The sequence below is a fragment of the Triturus cristatus genome, chromosome 7 (genome assembly GCF_964204655.1).
Source record: "Triturus cristatus chromosome 7, aTriCri1.1, whole genome shotgun sequence".
NCBI lineage: Eukaryota > Metazoa > Chordata > Amphibia > Caudata > Salamandridae > Triturus > Triturus cristatus.
In genome coordinates this window covers 1524929-1545461 of record NC_140590.1, presented here as the reverse complement: position 1 = coordinate 1545461, position 20533 = coordinate 1524929, and the positions used below count along the sequence as shown (strand labels likewise).

General features: G+C 48.7%; 1 protein-coding gene across 4 annotated transcripts in view; it reads left to right on the top strand.

Moving 5' to 3' along the window:
- LOC146808659 (putative ATP-dependent RNA helicase DDX6) overlaps nt 1–20533 on the top strand; it is a 271143-nt gene that overhangs the window by 165751 nt on the left and 84859 nt on the right. For all 4 annotated transcript variants that reach the window (XM_085615455.1, XM_085615452.1, XM_085615453.1 and 1 more), the window contains 2 exons: nt 3908–4024; nt 4851–4914. In XM_085615455.1, the coding sequence (XP_085471581.1) occupies nt 3908–4024; nt 4851–4914 (181 nt within the window). The remainder of the gene's footprint in view (nt 1–3907; nt 4025–4850; nt 4915–20533) is intronic.

Below are 20533 nucleotides of genomic sequence, written 5' to 3'. Positions count from 1 at the left end.
GTGCCTGCCATCAAAGCATTCTTGGAAGGACTCAAACGAGTCATTCCACCTAGTCACCCACCGGCTCCAATGTGGAACCTCAACCTGGTCCTCACACGCCTAATGGGTCCACCCTTTGAACCTCTACACTCATGCGAGATTCAATTCCTCACCTGGAAAGTAGCTTTCCTGGTAGCGATCACTTCCTTAAGAAGAGTTAGTGAACTCCAGGCACTAACCGTTCAAGAGCCATTTATACAGGTTCACGCCAACAGGGTCGTACTACGTACCAACCCCAAATTCATGCCCAAAGTAATATCGCAGTTCCACATGAATCAGACTATTGAACTGCCCGTTTTCTTCCAAAACCCACAAACTGTTGCAGAAAGGGCACTGCATACACTAGATGTACGGAGGGCCCTCATGTACTACATCGACAGGACTAAACCCTTCAGGAAGACAAAACAACTGTTCGTTGCCTTTGCCCCGCACCACAAAGGTAACGCCATCTCCAAAGCAGGGATAGCCAGATGGATAGTTAAGTGTATTCAAATCTGTTATCAAAAGGCAAAACGCACATTAACTATCCCACCACGAGCCCACTCAACACGTAAGTTAGGGGCTTCCATGGCTTTTCTAGGAAATATTCCCCTGCATGATATATGCAGAGCAGCCACATGGTCCACTACACACACATTTACAAAACACTATTGTGTAGATGTGCAGTCAAAACAGCAGGCAGCTGTAGGACAGGCTGTTCTCAAAACACTTTTTCAGACCGCTGCAGCTGGCACTGGTAGCCGCCGCTAATAGAGGGCACTGCTATGTATTCTATGCACTGATATGAATTCAGCAGCCCACATGCCTCGAACTGAATATGCTACTTACCAGTATGCATCTGTTCTTGGCATGTAGGGCTGCTGACATTCATATCGCCCTCCCTCCTCCCCGGCGCCTGTAGCAGCTGCAGCTCTCAGAATTACTGTATAGCATGGTCATCACTTTCTGTATCTACTCCATCACTGCCACAATGGCGAAAAACAATTATGAGGATGGAGAGGATGCCCATGCGCACTGTAGTCCAGGGGAGGAGTCACCTATCCAAGGTTACTTCGAAGACTCTTCCAGGACAACAACGTGCAAACATCCGGACCCAACACTAGGCGGCGATCTATGCACAGATATGAATGTCAGCAGCCCTACATGCCAAGAACAGATGCATACTGGTAAGTAGCATATTCATTCTCCTCCGTCCCAAAAGGAAAAGCCTGCGAAGAAACACTCTGCAGGAACTCCACAGATGGTTCCTGTAAAGAAACAGCGTCCGTCGACGGTGATTCAAGCAGGTACGTCGACGACGATTACCACTCCAAAGACAAGTTGAGTTCGTCGACGGGACCGTCGACGACATCTATTCCTGTTTCGTCGACGACAGCTTCATTCTCGTCGTCGACGACAGTTTCCATGAAGATCCTGTCGACGACAGTTTCGACGACGAAGACCACGACCACGACGACTATGACGACGGCGACGTCGTCGATGCTGCTGACGACGAGCTCGTTGACGAGACCATCGACAGTTGTCCCGTCGACGATGAAGAAAGCTCCGTCGACGGGCTTACCGTCGACGAAGAAAAAGGCTCTGTCGACGACCCTACCATCGACGATTCAGGCATCGTCGACGACCGTATTATCGACGACGATCCACACTCCGTCGACTAAGATTACCGCGCCGTCGACGGGTTCGTCATCTATTTCGTCGACGCTGGTGATCCCTTCGACGACGGCTCCGACGATGAGACCTTGCCCTATGGAGTCTTCATTGTCTAAGTGGAAGAACCGGAAAGTCCATTTGCGTTGGCATGGGCAGTCCCTGGTCTGTGTTCCACTTCAAAGTCCATTCCCTGTAGGGAGATGGACCACCTTAGCAGTTTTGGATTTTCCCCTTTCATCTGCATTAGCCATCTGAGAGGTCTGTGGTCAGTTTGAACCAGGAAGTGAGTACCAAACAAGTATGGCCTCAACTTCAGGGACCAAACCACAGCAAAGACCTCCCTCTCAATGGCACTCCAACGCTGCTCTCTGGGGAGTAGCCTCCTGCTTATAAAAGCAACAGGTTGGTCTTGGCCTTCATCATTGGTCAGGGATAGGACTGCTCCTCCGCAACACAATCTGCACTTTCAGCTCTAGTGCAGCAACCTTGGACGTGGGCAATCCCACGGGAGATAAACCTAACTATACACCCACCAGGAAAGGACAACGTAGAAGCAGACAGACTGAGCAGGCAAGCTTCATGGTTCCAGGAGTGGTAACTGAATCAGTCAGAACTCAAGATCTTTCACAAATGGGGGACTCCAGAAGTCGACCTCTTCGCAACACCCCACAATGCAAAATGCCAACGCGTCGCATCCAGGCAGCCTTGCCAACCATCCCTAGGGAATACGCTATGGATAGACTGGTCAGGGAGATTTGCTTACTCTTTTCTCCCGATACCACTACTCCACAGGGTGATCAACAAATGCAAGATCAGCCACATGAAAATGAATCTCATTGCCTCCCAATGGGCGAGACAGACCTGGTTCTCAGAAATAATGGAAATATCTCAAGGATCAGTTCACAAATTGCCAAAAACCAAGACTTATTAACAATGCAAAAGGGAAAGGCGCTCCACCCAGAGCCGGAGAGCCTGAGCCTTGCAGCATGGCTCCTGAGGACTTAGAGTGTGCACACCTAAAGCTACCGCAAAGCACAATTGAACTTTCCGGGGGGGCAACAAAGCCGACTACTAGGAAAACACTGTCACAAGGGGATACCAAATGGTAGTACATCGATGCCCACCAGCAGTTAAAAAAGAGAAGAAATACAACCATATCGGACCCAACCACTAATTGGCGGAATAATGCACTGCATGTGAATCCAGAAAAATTCTTCAAGCTGCAAAACTACACCGACAGGTAAACTATACGTTTTTTAAATTCTATTTCCTAGGTATAACGTCCCTGTAACCTTTGGGTTTTCTAAAGTTTTTAAACTAGTAGTCATGTTTGCAGAGTGGTCGAGAAAGTGGTGGGGCCTACGACCAGCTTTTTGCTAATCCTGCTGTGTGGGAACTTGCTGTAGGTAACAGGAGCGGTTCCTGACTGTGTGAGAAGGGTCAGGGCCTCAAATGACCTCTCTGCAATCACGTTGTGTGGGACTTAATGGAGGTAACAGGCGAGGTAGTTGGCCCCCATGGACCCTCAGGAGCCAAGAGGACTTTATTCCCCTACTAGTAGTGTGCCAGGAGGTGCGTTTTCCGAGTGGTGGTGAAAGGGGGCAGGGCCTCCGGCAACTTGCCAGCCTAATTTAAGATTTTTTAAATTTTATTATGGAAAGGTGGCTGTTTGGTCTCCCTTCCCTGAGCCGCTTGCGGCCCAGGGGACCGTATCCCTGGGGCCAGCCTTTCTACAATGGGGGAGGGAGGGGACCGTGCTGGGGCCTGGCCTTTTCTATTCTATATACATTTTTTGGGGAGTAGGAGACCTGGCCAGGTCACAAGCTGGCTGCCAACACTTCCTGGTTCAAGTGCTGGCAGCAAATCAGATTCTAACACTGGGGTTCCTGATTCCTCAAAGCATCTACCAATTTGGATTTCCCTTAATATTTCCAAAGATATTGAATGGATTTACTCCAAATCCTGTTTTTAACTCTTCAGAGAACAATAAAGTAAGTATAATAGATTTCATCTAAGTGGCACCTCATTCTGGTACTTTCAAAGAGTACGCACTGTGTAAAAATTATTTGCGCTCCCATGCCTTAAAACCTGCTCAAACCATTTATTTTACTCTGCTGTCTATACACTAACTTTTTTCCGACTCCCAGAATACCCCAAAACTGTTGCAGAATGTTTAGTGCTAGAAATGTGCGCCTAATTCAGTTTTTATTTATAGCTGCAAATCAACCAATCAATCATCTTCTGTAACTCGACTCAGCGAGTAGAGCTTCTCGCTCGGAAGATCTCCCAGCTCGGTTATTCCTGCTTCTACATCCATGCCAAGATGATGCAGGTAAGTGCCTTGTAGGGCAGAGGGGGCATGGGGGTGTCTCATGCATTGTGCACTATGTGTCTGGAATTGTTGTGGGATTGCAGTGTTATGCAACCTCGCTGCATCTGCGCTCCTTGCCTGCTTGTGTTTCTGTATCTAGATTACATGTGGTATCTGGAGTGTGTAGCGAGTTTACACCCAAACTGTATTGTTTTGTCTAATTTTTGTTTTATAAGTTAGAGGTACAAACGTGCACATCATTACAGAGATGCAAATTCTTAGCAACAACAGTAGGCAAGGAATAAATCAGTGGAATGATAAATTGCACCTGTGCAGCTCATGCTGGAACAATTCCATCCAGGAGACAATTCTATTATTAAATATCCGCTTTCGCTCCACATCACCGGGTATCCATATAGAATGTTCCATCATAGACACGGGCTATGGAGGTACCTGAAGTTAATGTATTCTCGCATGCTACAGCAGATGGCAGCCAGTTGCTCAGTTTGACATTTCATGTTAGTGTTACCATTTTGCAGTTATTCCTGCAGGGTTGTCACCGTTCCATGCCATAAAAAAAATGCTTTGGGGAAGATGAATCTCATATCATTTGAGTCTTTCCTGAGCCCTTAGTCAGCATCTGGACTTTATGTATTACACCTGCTTGAGATTCGGCGTCCGGGCTGTATGGGTTGCTCGTCTTTCTCCACCTAGACTGCGCTGTTGGGACTCAGGATCTAATCCTCACGGTTAGAGCGACTAGGTAGTGCATAATATGTGGAGGGTTTTCACTCTTGCACACGTTTCCAGTATAGGATGTACTTTAAATGAAGTGTCTGTTTTTCAGGAATACCGGAATCGTGTTTTCCATGACTTCCGGAATGGTCTGTGTCGGAATCTAGTCTGCACAGGTGAGTTCAGTATTTGAATCTTGGCATCCTTTGCATATGTAAGTTCTCATGCAGAAATGACTGTGCACCAAAGTTGTCAAACATGTTTAAAACTTGCCTGGAACTAAAGGCATGTGAGCTGTAGATACACATGCTTTACATACTCCTGCCATCTAGTGTTGGGTCCGGATGTTTGAAAGTTGTTTTTCTTTGAAGTAGTTTTGCAGCGTGAATCTTTCTGGATTCACTATGCTGTGCATTATTCCGCGATCTTGTGGTTGGGTCCGGATTCGTAGTCTTTTCTTTGTGTTTTTTTTTTTTTTTTTCGTAGCCCAGGTGGGCGTCGACGTCCACCATTTGGTGCACCTCCCGTGACGTCGTCGTGCTTCCTGCGGAAGTCCCACCTTTGGGGCGCCATCTTCAGATTCTGGATCGTCATCGGGAAGCTCCAGAATTACACTCGAAGGAAGAAGGAAGAAAAGCGAGTTTCGTCGATAGAATCACTAGAAGATATCAGGAAAGGAAGAGATTTCTTCAGGAGCGCGAAGAAAGGAGGACCAGCGCCCTTTTTCTTCGACGGCCTTGGAGAATGCACGCTCAGAGACCCTGAGCGCAATGGACAAGACGCCATTCAAGTTCTGCCCAAACTGCCACCACAAGTTCGCGCAGAAAGACCAGCATCCGGTCTGCAACCTCTGCCTACCGGTCGATCACCAGAGTATCGACTGCAACGCGTGCTCAGCCTTCGCGCCGAAGACACTCAGGGTGAGAGAGCGGCAGAGAAGAGCCAACGCCAACATGGAGGGCAAGGGGAAGCCCCCGACGCTCTACGATCTGGGCCTCTCCACGGACGACGAGGACAACGTCGCCGAGACAGCCGAAAACTTCACGGTCGTAGAGACCGACAAGAAAAAAGAAGACTAGGTAAGAGAATCGTCGAGCGCAAAACAGAAAGCACCTCGACAACACGAGGGTGACTCGAGAAAAACTGAGTCAAAGTCCACGAAGGGAGCCCCGGCGCCGAAAACTTCGACGTCCAAAGCGGGGAACCACGGACAAGAGGCCGAGCGGATCCTTAGAAAAGGACTCCCTGGTGCCGAAAGACGCCGAAAGGCAAGAGTCGTCGAAAGCATCCCATGAAACGGGCCGATCGACGCAGAAAGAACGCTCGACGCAAGTTTCATCGAAAAGACCCGCGGTCGACGCCGAAAGCATCTCCGAGATGGAGAAAAAGAAGAGGCGGCTCGAGGCCGAAATGGAGAACATCCTTCAAAGGAAGAAGGAGTTCGACGCCAGGATGAAGGAATTCAAGATTCCAACGGTTTCATCGGCGGACGTCGGTGAGGGCGAAGACGAGTTCGACGCCGAAGGGCTGACCAGGGATCTCGAAGAGGAAGAAGAGCCCTATTATGAGGGAGAAGCCGAGGAAGAAGACCAACGGTCGTTCTACGAATCGGCGGCATCTACCAGCAACGACGTCGAATGGCACGATCTCGACACCGAAAACCCGGAGGAGCCCGTGGACACATACCCTTCGAGGCCTTCGCCACCCGACGACATCGGGGTCTACAATATGGTGGTCAGGAGCGCAGCAATGGCCTTCGGCGTCAAACTCGACGAGGAGAAACCGAAAGCCGATTTTCTCGTCGAGACACTGCTCCCCATCCAGACAAGGAGCCAGTTCCTCCCCATGCTACAAAGCGTGATGAATCAGGGGAGAGAAGCCTTCAAGGAACCTGCGACCTGCCGGTCGATCACGCCCAGGACAGAGAAGAAATATAAGCACTCCTCCCTGGACCCCCCTTACATCAAGGGTAGCGTGACCGCGGACTCCATCATAGCCTCCACGGCCAGGAGAAGGGCCAACGTACCAGCAACTTCGGGCCCACCTCCGGATAAGGAGAGCAGGAGGATTGACCTCACAGGAAGAAAGGTCGAGAGGAACGCCACAATGCACTGGCGCATGGCGAATTCAAATGCACTCCTCAATAGACACCAATACCAGCACTGGGATGAGATGGGGGAGCTAGTAAAGCACCTCCCCGAAGAATACCGCCAGAGAGCCTCTCACCTGATAGACGAAGGCAAGAACATCGCCAACTCCTGTATAAAGACGGCGTTGGATGGGGCAGAGACTTCAGCAAGACTCATGGCCATAGGGGTCACAGAGAGGAGGCATGCATGGCTAAGAATCTCGGGATTCAAACCGGAAGTGCAGAACAACATCCTTGGCACCCCCTTCAACGGAGAGACACTGTTCGGAGCAACAGTGGACGACCAGCTCACCCAGCTGAAAAAAGAAAACGAGACGGCGAGGTCCATGGGGGCCCTACAGCTGAGGGGAATGAGGCGAGGAAATCCCTCGAGGAGACCCTACGGTAGGGGAGGAAGCCAGCAGGGGACGTCGCACCAGGCATTCCAACAAAGTCAGCAGGGTGAAGGTCACGGACAAGGTCAGCAGAAGCAAAACTGGCAATATCAACCTCGGGGCCAGTCCTTTCGCGGGAGAGGGAACGGACGTGGCCAAAGGAGGAGAGGGGGCGAACAGCCCTCGACGAAGTGACTCAGCACGCAAGAGGACGCCTACCCTCGTCAGGACCCCAAGGGTGAGGCGCAAAAAAGTGTCATCCGGGGGAAGAGAAGATTCAAGAGCCTACGAGCATACGACACCAGTAGGCGGAAGACTGAGGTTCTACCTTCAGGAGTGGCGGCGTATAACCACAGACAAGTGGATACGGAACATTGTGCAGTACGGATACTGCGTAGAGTTGGAGAAAAGACCTCCAAACAGGAAACCAAAGGGAAGACTGAGATCGGCCCAAGAACTGGCAATACTCAGAGAAGAAACGCGGAAACTCCTGCAAAAGGGAGCCATAGAGACAGTGCCGTTCAGAGAACGCAACAAGGGGGTCTACTCAAACTACTTCGTGGTTCCGAAGGTAGACGGAGACCTCAGACCCATACTAGACCTCCGTTACCTAAACTAGTTCATCAGAACGCAAAGGTTCAAAATGACTTCACTGCAGGAGGTTCTGCCACAGATAAGAGAAGGGGACTTCATGGTCACCGTGGACCTCAAGGATGCCTACCTTCACATCCCAATAAACAGAAGGCACAAGGGCCTCCTAAGATTCAACATCGAACAGGAACACTACCAGTTCACGACCCTGGCCTTCGGATTAAAATCAGCACCAAGGGTCTTAACAAAATGCCTGTCGGCGGTAGCGGCACACCTACGAAGGCAGGGAATACATGTCTACCCCTACTTGGACGACTGGCTGGTCAAGGCAAACTCACGCGAAAAGTGCGAGAGGCACGCAAAACGCGTAACAGACACCCTCACGAATCTGGGATTCTCGATCCACTGGGGAAAATCATCAATGGAACCGGAGCAGGTGAAGATTTTCCTGGGGGCAAAGATCAACTCCCGCAACAGTACAGTAGTGCCCAGCGACAGGAGGACAGAGGCTCTACTGAAGGAGGCGAAGCTCTACCAGAAGGGGCGAGCTCTGACAGTGAGGGCTGTGAGCAAGATGATGGGGATGATGGCGTCCTGTATCCAGCTGGTGCCGAATGTACGCCTGCACATGAGACCATTCCAGGAATGGCTACAACAGCAATGGTCACAAGCAAACGGAAGTTGGGAGGATCTAGTGGTTGTTACGCACGCAGTGCAGGAGGAGATAACTTGGTGGAACAGAGACAACATAACAGGGAGAAGCCTGACACCACCAATCCCAACAGTGACCATTACCACGGACGCATCGCAGAAGGGATGGGGAGCGCACATGGACAACCTCAGAGTGAGGGGTCTATGGGCCCCAGCAGATGCGGTCCGCCATATCAACTACCTCGAGTTGAAAACAATCCTGCTAGCCCTGAAGGCATTCCAGAGACACCTGTTCAACAAGAGGGTGTTGGTCCAAACAGACAACACCACGGCGATGTTCTACATCAACAAACAAGGGGGGACACAGTCGTTCCCACTCTCATCCCTAGCTCAGGAGATTTGGAGATGGGCCATACCTCTCAGGATAGATCTACTGGCAATTCACCTACCGGGGAAGGACAATGTGGAGGCAGACTGGCTAAGCAGGCAGACCTCAGCATCACACGAGTGGGAGCTCAATGGCCAGGAAACGGAGAAACTCTTCCGGAGATGGGGGACTCCCACAATAGATCTATTTGCAACACGCCACAATGCAAAATGCCAAAGCTTCGCGTCCAGGCAACCAGATCAGCAATCCAAGGGAAATGCCCTATGGATAAGCTGGTCGAGGACATTTGCCTACGCCTTTCCACCGATACCCCTGTTGCACAGAGTGCTCGACAAGTGCAGAACCAGCAACATGACTCTGATCCTGGTGGCTCCGCAGTGGGCGAGGCAGACATGGTTCTCACAAATTCAAGAAATGGCACAAGGCGACCCATACAGGTTCGAGAGGAGGAAGGACCTGCTCTCAATGCAAAACGGAGAGGTCCTGCACCCAGAGCCAGAGACCCTCAACCTGGCGGCATGGCTCCTGAAGACCTAGAGTTCGCACACCTAAGATTGCCGCCGAGCACGATGCGAGTGCTACGGGAGGCGAGGAAACCTACAACACGAAAATGCTACAGCGCAAAATGGAAGAGGTTCACTGTGTGGTGCCGGAAAAAGGGCCTGCAAAACAGAATGACAAGAGACTCAACAGTACTGAGGTACCTCACACACCTTCTAAAGAGTAACCTCTGCTCGAGCTCACTAAGGGTACACCTAGCGGCCATCGTGGCCTACACCAGAGGTGAAAAAGGTGGAAGTTTCTTCAGCTCGCAGGTGGTGAGGAGATTCATGGAAGGAGCCAAAAGGATGGCCCCCCCGAAAAGGTTGCCGCCGCCGGCATGGAATCTGAATGTGGTCCTGACGGAGCTCATGAAGGCACCGTTTGAACCCATTCACAAGGCCACACTGCAGATGTTGACTATGAAAACGGCCTTTCTGGTGGCCATAACCTCACTACGCAGGGTGAGCGAGCTTCAAGCACTAACGCTGCAGGAACCCTACATTCAGATTCACAAGGATAGAATAGTCCTGAGAACGGACCCACACTTCATGCCCAAGGTAGTGTCGGCGTTCCACATAAATCAGAGTATCCAGATACCAAGTTTCTTCCAAAACCCGACTACAAACGCAGAAAAGGCACTGCACACCCTCGATGCCAGAAGAGCGGTGATGCACTACATTGAGAGAACCAAGGAACTCAGGAAGTCGAAACAGCTGTTTGTGTCCTTTGCTACTAGCTTCATGGGTAGGCCAGTGACTAAGGGCACCATCGCAAGGTGGATTGCCCTCACTATTCAATTCTGCCACAAACAGGCTGGACAGGAGCTAGCGGAGGGGCCGCAGGCTCACTCCACAAGGAAGAAAGGGGCCACCGTGGCCTTCCTGGCGACACGCCCATCCAGGACATATGCCTCGCGGCAACTTGGGCATCTGTGCACACGTTCACGAAACACTACTGCGTGGACATTCAGATGAACAAGGAAGCACAGGTTGGACAGAAGGTGCTTCAGCACATTTTCAACGACCAACGCTCATCTACCACCCAGCCGCCACAGAATTAGGAAAACCGCTACAAAGTCTATGCACAGCATAGTGAATCCAGAAAGATTCACGCTGCAAAACGAATAGTTTCTTACCTGTCGGTGTAGTTTTGCAGCTTGAAGATCTTTCTGGATTCACTAGCGAACCCACCCACCTCCGCCAGGAAGATGAGGCTGGAGGAAGAGGGGGTAAAATGGAAAAGATCAAAGAAATGAAAACATACAGATAAAGGGACAAGAAGGATTAATCAATCGCCTAGGGTTACAAAAAAAAAGGAAAAAAGAACCCGAAGATGGCGCCCCAAAGGTGGGACTTCCGCAGGAAGCACGACGACGTCACGGGAGGTGCACCAAATGGTGGACGTCGACGCCCACCTGGGCTACGAAAAAAAAAAAAAAAACCAAAGAAAAGACTAAGAATCCGGACCCAACCACAAGATCGCGGAATAATGCACAGCATAGTGAATCCAGAAAGATCTTCAAGCTGCAAAACTACACCGACAGGTAAGAAACTATTCGTTTTTCCCAGTCACGTGGTAAGGGTACACCTCCTTTCGGTGATAGTGCGCATGGACATCTGCTCTTTGTTAGATAGTTTACTTTCCGCCATCAGGTTCAGACGTGTATTGCTGCGCCCCAGTTCAAAAACCGTCCTTCGGTTTCTATAGGAAGCTGGCTCTGTATACTATACCAAAGTGAGGTATAGTGTGCACAGTCCAGTGGAACCCCAAAGGTAGGCACAGGTAAAGGTAGATAGCACCTTACACTCTGTGGTAGTGTGGGCGAGCCGTAAGCCTTTATCAGAGGACAGTGTTAAGCATTTGATGTACACTGTCAGCGAATGGATTCACACTCAAGAACTGAACTTCAGACCAATTGCTTTGTATAAAAATATTCTTTTAATTATAATTTTTTTGCCTAGAAAATAGCAAGCTTGGCACAGTTAAGCAAATACTTTACAGTAGCAGTGCAGTCGTAACAGTTTGGATTGCAATTGTACATGTACTTTGATTTGATTACAGTGGTGTTACTGATAATGCAATGCTTTGTAAAAACAGTACATATACTTTGTATATGCTTTTTAGTAAAATTACAGGTAAGTTGTGAGAAAGTTCCCTCTTTCTGCATGGTTGGCCCTACTTGTTTCTGAATTGCTGATGCACTTTGACTGAGTGTGCCCTGGGCTCCTGCTAATCAGGTACCCAGGGCCTATGTTCCTTCCCTAAAACTGAATTGAAGCATTACCCCACTGGCATCTCTGGCCACAGGTCAGCCCCTGGTAAATGGTACCACAGGTACCCAGGGCACTGTGACCATAGAAGGCCCCTAAGGGCTGCAGCACTTATTGTGCCACCCTTAGAGGCCCTGTACCCTGACACACTCACACTGCCTTTGCAGGCTGCGTGTCATGGTGCAGAACAGAGTGAAGAGTCGACATGGCACACATCCCTGTGTGCCATGCCCACAAACCGCTGCCCTGGCTTACACCAGTCACCCCTCTAGCTGGGTGCACTATACCAGTGGTGAGGGTACAGGTGCATGAGTCCTGTACCCCTACAGTGCCCAAGTCCATTCCTGGGCACTGTAAGTGCAGTGCTGCCATTAAGAGTAGATGTTGCTGGGAGTTTGTCATTACGAACTCCACAGCACCATAATGGCTACACTGAAGACTGGGAAGTTTGGTATCAAACTTCTCAGCACAATAAACCCACACTGATGCCAGTGTGGGATCTAATGTAAAATGCACAACAGAGGGCATCTTAGAGATGCCCCCTGAAACTCTACCAACTTCTAGTGACCTGACTGAGTGGCTGTCTAGGCTGCCACCACCAGACATGTTTCTGGACCCCTGGGTCGAGCGCTGCTGCTCTTGCGGGCCTGAAACAATGCACATCCTGGGACAAGGTGCCAAGCCTCCTCCCCCAGGATGGCAAGGTTCACGAAGAAGCTTCAAAGGCATGCTGCCTTTGTGAGCCTCTTCAGACCATTTGCTGCTTTCAGCAACTGGTCCCCACTGGTTCTACCCCCCACTTTGGGTGGGAGAACAGTCGGGAAAAACAAGTGAGGAAGAGAGGTTTGTCACCAGGAGAACGGTTGTTCCTCCGTACAGGGAGTTCCTCCTAACTTTAGCTCATGACATCCCCCTAGCTGCTGGACATCTGGGCCAAACCAAGACTTGGGAAAGGCTAGTTAGCCACTATTACTGGCCCCAGATTTACCAAAAGGTAAAGGAGTTTGTCAGCTCCTGTGTCACCTGTCAGGCCAGTGTCAAGACAGGTGGACCCTCAAAGGCCTCTCTTATACCACTACCTGTGGTGGGGGATCCCTTTGAAATGGTAGGTATGGACATAGTGGGTCCACTTGAATCTCCCACAGCATCAGGGAAGAAATTCATTCTAGTGGTAGTGGATCATGCCACTAGGTACCCGGAGTCAATTTCCCTTAGGACTATTACAGCTCCTGCAATAGCCAAGGCCCTCATTGGTGTCTTCACCAGAGTAGGGTTTCCTAAGGAGGTGGTTTCTGACAGAGGTTCCAACTTCATATCTGCTTACCTAAAACACATGTGGAAAGAGTGTGAAGACATTGGAAGGCATGATTATGGGACTCCCTGAGAAACTCAAAAGGAGATGGGATGTACTCTTACCATGCCTGCTTTTCGCTTACAGAGAAGTGCCACAGAAGGGAGTAGTGTTTTCCCCCTTTGAACTTGTTTGGCCATCCTGTGAGGGGACCACTCCCTTTTGTAAAAGAGGGTTGGGAGAAGCCTCTTTAAGAACCCAAACAAGCTATTGTGCTTGGCCTAAGGTCCAGAATGGCTGAGTACATGGAAAATGCATCCAAAACTCTTGAGGCCAGCCAGGAGCTTCAGAAGTACTGGTATGACCAAAAAGCTGCACTGGTTGAATTTCAACCTGGGCGAAAGGTGTGGGTTTTGGAGCCAGTGGCACCAAGGGCACTCCAGGACAGATGGAGTGGGCCTTACCCTATCCTAGAAAAGATGAGTGAGGTCACCTACTTGGTTGACCTGGGCTCAAGCAGGACACCCAAAAAGGTTATCCATGTGAACCGCCTTAAGCTCTTCCATGACAAAACTAGTGTACCCATGATGTGGACACTGGTGACATTCCACCTGTCAAAAACAAAATCTATCGACAGTGATCAAGTCAAAGCCACAGAGCTGAAGTTAGCAATATGTTGAAGTTAGGGGTTATTGAACGCACTGAGAGCCCCTGGGCCAGCCCAGTAGTTCTGGTCCCCAAATGTCATCCACAGGGTGGAAAGAGAGATGTGGTTCTGTGTGGACTATAGAGGGCTCAACTCAGTCACCAAGACAGATGCTCACCCTATCCCAAGAGCAGATGAGTTGATAAACACATTGGGTGCAGCCAAATTTCTAAGTACCTTTGACTTAACTGCAGGATACTGGCAAATTGGCATGGTCTCAGGAGCAAAAGGAAAGACCGCATTCTCCACACCTGATGGGCATTATCAGTTCACTGTTATGCCCTTTGGTTTAAAGAATGCCACTGCCACCTTCCAGAGGTTGGTGAATCAAGTCATTGCTGGATTGGAGTCATTTAGTGCAGCTTATCTAGATGATATTGCTGTCTTTAGTTCCACCTGGCAGGATCACCTGATCCACCTTGGGAAGGTTTTTTAAAGACCTGCAAACTGCAGGCCTAACGATCAAGGCATCCAAATGCCGGCTAGGGCAGGGCACTGTGTCGTACTTGGACCACCTTGTTGGTGGAGGCCAGGTACAACCCTTACAGCCCAAGATCCAGGCCATCCTGGACTGGGCAGCTCCAATAACCCAGACTCAATTAAGGGTATTCCTTGGCTTGACTGGGTACTACAGGAGGTTTGTGAAGGGATATGGGTCCATTGTGGCTCCCCTCACACAACTCGCCTCCAAGAAGATGCCGAAAAAGGTTAACTGGACAGTTAGTTGTCAAAAGGCTTTTGACACCCTGAAAGTGCTCAGCATCAATTCTCAAAGCTCCAGACTATGCCAATCAGTTTATTGTGCAGACTGTTGCTTCTGATCCTGGGATAGGAGCAGTCCTATCCCAGACAAATGATGAAAGCCAAGACTAACCTGATACTTTTTTTTTTTTTGTCCTCATCTCACCTATAAACTGCTTGCAGGACGTAACCGGTCAGTTTAATAATGGGGCGCCCTCCGACCGCCTGCACTTGTTTAGGTTATCCAACCAATCCCCTTGTATTGTCCGGGATTTAGGTGCTAATCATAGGACCGTGATATTTATCGACCCTTAACATCTGCCGAATGGAATCAACAGAGTCTCAGTTCCTGACCCAAACGTATAAAGGGTGCCCAGAGTGTAGGGAGGCTAGGGCTGGAGCTCAAAATTTCTAGCCGGGCCATAGCAAGTGCGGATTTTAACCAGTCTTCGTTTTTCGGGGGGAGGGGGTCTTTCCATCTAAGACAGATCTCCCTTCGGGCCAACAAAATCAGACATAGTAACAGCCCTCTATATGGTTGAGCCATACAGGCAGTAGACACCTGATCATTAGCAAAAAAAATCAGAGAGCCGTTCAACACAATATCAATTCCAAAGGACATACGTAAATATCTGCACACCCCTTCCCAATATGTTCCTAGTTTGGGACATTCAAAAAAGATATGTATGTCGTTGGCTTTAGGTAGCGAGCACCTGGGACAACTCGGTTCGGGGTTAGGGGCGAATTTCGAGATCTTCTCTGGAGTATAGTAGATTCGATTGGTGACAAAAAAATGGTTTTTCTTCAGACTGGCAGATTTTGTGTATTTATAAAGCAGGATCATGGAGGGTTCCAAGAGATTCCCGATATCCGCTTCAAAGGGAGAATCGTTCCAGGCTGACACCTGATGGGGGATACCAACATCATCTGTGTTAATCAGGAGCCTATACCAGATGGAGATTTCCTTCTTCAGATGTTGAGTGTTTTTAAGAGCGGCTTCCACCTCTCCATTACCCCTTAAATTCTCCTTTTCTGTTTCAAACCAGGATTTTAATTTGATAAACTTGAATCTCGAGAACCCCGGGCCAATTCTTGCTTTCAATACCTCCCAAGGATGTATACCATTTTCGTCCCCCAACTCAGACCAAGTCACGACCCCAGCTCTTTTGATTGGAAGTGCCATGCTGTCCTGGAGGCAGGGGGGGGGTCCCCGGGGAGTCCCAAATTGGTGCCTGATCGGAGTAGTAGCCTATCCCACATCTGGAGCGGATGAAATACCAGACCTCCAAAGCATTTTTGATCACCTTCAACCTTACTCGTTTGAAGAATTTTGGTGAGCCAAACTTTTAGAGAAACCCTGCTTTGTTCCACCGGCCTTCAGAATTGACCAACTCCCCCAACAGCTTACCCCAGGAACATGCAGTTGGTTCCCCTAAAAGCATCCTAATAGCCTTAAATTGAAAGGCGACCAGATAGCACCGAATATCTGGGAGGGCCAATCCCCCTTTAGCTAGGCGGCGCCTCAGTTTTTTCCAAGATAGCCTAACACCCTTCTCACCCCAAATGAAGCTTTGCGCCTTTGAGATAGTGTTTAGGAAAACCTAGAGTAACAGCGTTGAACAGGTAAGTTAATTTCAGGAGGATGGTCATTTTAACTAGATTCACCCTCCCGAAGATGGTCGGGGGGAGATTCCTCCACCTTGCGAACAGCTGATCAATTTCATTTATTATTTTTTCTACATTAATAGATGGAATTTTTTCAAGATCTTTCACAATGACAATACCAAGATATTTAAATTTATTGCTGGTGGCCCCACTCCACTGATCTATGTTCCAGCACATAACCTCCATCTTCGTGGAGTTAGCCAAATATCCGGAGATTGCCCCAAAATCTTCCAACAGAGCCCCGACCTTTGGCAGTGTTATCTCGGGGTTGTCTGTGTAGATAATTATATCGTCCGCATATAGTGCAATTTTAGAGCGATATTGCTGAGTCTTGAACGGGGAATGGTCTCATCTAGCCTTATAGCCTGAGCGAGAGGCTCCATGTAGAGATCGAACAGTAAAGGGGAGATGGGGCAACCTTGCCTGGTCCCTCTTTGGATATTAAAACTGGGAGCAAGTACACCATTGATGAGGATCTTAGCTGAAGCATCCTGATAGCACCCTTTCAAAGTATGCATAAAAATTGGACCAAATCCCATCTCCTCCAGCACCTCCCAAAGATAGACCCAACACACCCTGTCCAAAGGCCTTGGCGACGTTTAGCGCGACCACTGCAGGGGTTCGAGTCTAGAAATCGCCAGATTGATGTTACCGATAAGTAGCTGGGTTTGTTCCTGAATGTGTCTCCCAGTAATGAACCCTTTCTGGTCTGTATTAACCAGTCCAGGGGCTAATTTGCCCAATCTCCCTGCCAAGATACCCATAAAGATCTTGTAATCTGCGTTTAGCAGGGAGATTGGGCGATAAGAATCCGCTTTAGCTGGGTCCTTCCCTGGCTTAAGGATCAGGACAATGATAGCCTCCCTCCACGAATTAGGAACAAGGCCTGTTGGGCTGTATATTGAATGAAACGGGGATCCCAAGACAGGAATGACTTCCTCGGAGAGGGATTTATACACTTCGTTTGGGAGGGCGTCAATACCGGAGGCTTTACCGTTTTTGGAGATCTTTATTTGAGTTCTTATCTCCTGCAACGTAATTGGGGAATCAAGGAGATCTTTATTGGCCTGTGTTAACGTGGAGAGGGATTTTGAGCTCAACCACTCGCGGATTTGTTGTTTAGTGGGGAATAAATTCTCCCTATAAAGATCGGCAAATAAGGTAAGTATAATTTTTTGGATGTCACCTATATCTGTAGATCTATCCCCTTGGTTATTTATCACCAGCTCGACTATGTCATTCTTCGAGCGATCAGATCTCGCTTTCCACGCCAAGAGAGCCCCAGCCCTCTCCCCATACTCATAATTCTCCATCTTACTCCTTTCCCATTGCTTCTTACACTTCTCTTCTAAGATGCCTCTAGCTTTGTCTTGCTTGTTCAAGTTCTACCTGCGACATCCCTTGTCCATCTGGGAATTTTAATAGCCTCAAATGCTCGGCTTCTAGCAGTCTGATCTTTTCTTCGCCCAATTTTAAAGCATACCCTTCAGAACGATTTTTAAAACATATGAGACTGTGGAATCGGCCTCTCAGGGTAGCCTTAAAGTCGTCTCACACTACCTCAATGGTAGCTGAACCTATGTTGATGTCAAAAAACTCCAAAGACGATGTTTTAACTACCTGAATTAAATCTGAATCGTCTAACCTTCCCCTGCTAAGTGTCCATCTCGATTGAGATTTTATTAATAATTTTTCGATGGAACAGAAAACAGGGGAATGGTCCGAGAGATGACTAGGGAGAATGGATATATCGGAGTCCTTTCCAAGTAGAGGCTCCTGGAGGAGTGTTGGAATCTCTTGCTGTATAAGGTATATCCAGCCCTGTCACCTTTCGTGAACCTCCACACATCGACCAAGCCGAGATCGTGAATCAGATTCTTCATTGCCTGTCTGACAAGGAGAGTCGGAATGGAACGCACCTGATTCGACCTATCCAAAATAGGATCTAATAAGGCATTGAAATCTCCTCCAACAATTATTGGGGGAGCCACCAACATAAGCTTGGATTGCAGCTTAACAATAAAAGAAGGGTCGTCAATGTTCGGACCATAGAATGAAGCTCACGTTAAGACAGTCCCCCCCAAAGTCCAACTGCATTATCACCCATCTCCCTGATTGGTCGGTCTGGATGGATTTAATCGAACAGGTTAGCCCCCGTTTGACCAGGACAGCCACCCCACGGCTATTCATACATTGGTCCGAGACGCCATAAGCTTTTATCCAGGGTACTCCTGAAAATAGTTTATCCGACTCCCCTGTGGTCAGATGGGTTTCCTGTAGGAGGCAAACCCGAGCTTTTGCGAGTTCCAGGTATTTCATAATCAGCCTTTGCCTCCTAATACATCGTAACCCATTTATGTTCAAGGAGAGAAGGCCCAAACCGGCCTGATCAATAGTTACATCTGCCATCCGTGTACATCACCCTCCCACCTTGGTGTCATTCCGAAAGTTAAATCCCAAAAGTAAGATGCGGTTATTTTAGTTTTATTATTTTTATTTTTATATTTATTCCTTGCCCACCCATGGTGACCGCCCCCCCCCAGGATCCCCCTCCCCCCCTCCCACATTCCCTCAAGGAACCCTCCCTTAAAGATGGGTGAACCCATTAGGTCACGCTCACCTCGGGTTCAACTAAAAAAGAAATGTAAATATACTAGGGGAGAAGAGTGGAGGTAGGATAGGAAAAAAGAAGTGCGACAAAAGATATATTATCCTGTGAAGAGGCCCTCGCTTGTTTACTTGACAAACCACACTTTACCTGCTCTGCCCTCCTTAATCCAGCCATGAAGAGATCTACTTCTTCAACTGTATGGAATAAGTGCATCTGATTATTATGCATGGCACGCAACTGAGCCGGAAATTTTAGTTGTACCTTAACACCCAGAGACCTAATTTCCTCCATTCTGCTGCCCATTTCCCACTGCCTTGTAGCCGTTATGTGGGAAATGTCCGACCTAATTTGAAAGGTAAATGGATCCGAACCATTGGGGGAAAAAGTCAAAGAGCCCTCCTTAAGACCGAGTGATAGAACTAGATCTTTTACTGAATATGAGAGGAAGTTGACCAGAATCTTCCGGGGTTTGTTTTTTCGGGTTTTTTCTATAGGGATCTCGATGAATTCTTTGAATTTCTGACATCAAATCGATGTCAGACTGATCCTTCAAAACAGACCCCTTCAAAATAGAAATAACAAACCCCTTTAAGTCCGAACCTTCCAAGTTCTCGGGGATATTAAGGAGTCTTAGATTATTCTTCCTTGAATGGTTTTCCAGCCTTTCGATGTCGTCCTTCAGAGCCTTTTGTTGTAAGGTTAACTTCCCTACTTCCCTAGTGGCCTCACTTATGGTTTCTTTAATGCCAGGTATTTTTGCTTCGAGAAGACCCGTCCTTACCACCACCTCATCGAGCCTCTGGGACAGAACTTCACAGGAAGCCTTGATCGCTGCCAGATTGGCTTCGGAAACAGAGAACCTTCCCGCGAGTTCTGCTTGATTTAGTTCTGAAACCTTAAACCCACTTAACATCTCCTTCTTCATGGCGATCAATATGTCAGACAGAGATCGCACTTCGGAGCCATCTACTGCTTCCAAGCTTCCTGCTTCGATACACCCAGAAGACGCTCCTATTGATAAGTCTCCGGAGGGATCTTTGGACGATGCGGGCTCTTCCTCGTCCCGTGATCCCAAGGCATTAAACCTGTTCGAGAGGGTTACACCTTGTTGCGAGGCCTTAGGCACTGGGGAGTCAGAGGCCCAATGGGTCGCTTGGTAAATTGCTTAGCCCCCCTTTGTTTGCATTGAGAAAACGGGGTCACAGGGGAGGAAGTACCCCATCATTTACAGCAGGTTTCTGTTTAGACTTTGATTTTACTTTGGAGAAAAACCCCTCCGGAACTTCAAGGGTCCCTTCCGTAGTTTGATTGGGCTCCACTGTGGCGGCCATGACTCTATAGTAGGTTTTTAATGAGGGGGTGATTTTTGAAATGAGTGCGGGTTTCTTTTTTACTCTAATTTTAGTTTTAGAAACCCCTCTCTGTTTCAATTCCTCCTCCTCTTCTTCGCTCTCCCCAAATCTAGCTCCGGACCTCCTTAACTTTGCTTTAGTTAAGTTAACAATGGATGTCTTCTTTTGGGTCACAGAGACATGGGTGGCCTCTGAATTCTGCAGTGAGTAGGCAGCTCTTGCTCTTAGGGTATAGCGGCACACTCTAGGAGGAGAGACAATTCCTTTTGGATAGCCGCCTTCATTCACCTCCATACAGTTACTAAGAGTATCAATGCCGCCTCCCCAAGACGTCGGGACCAAACCAACCAAGCTTGAAAAATTGTTGTTACACCTTACCGGAGATTTGACCCCCTCTGAGGCTTGATTGTCACCTCTGCCTTCGCCTGCGCCTTCCCCCAGGGGATGGCGTGCAGTTCGTACT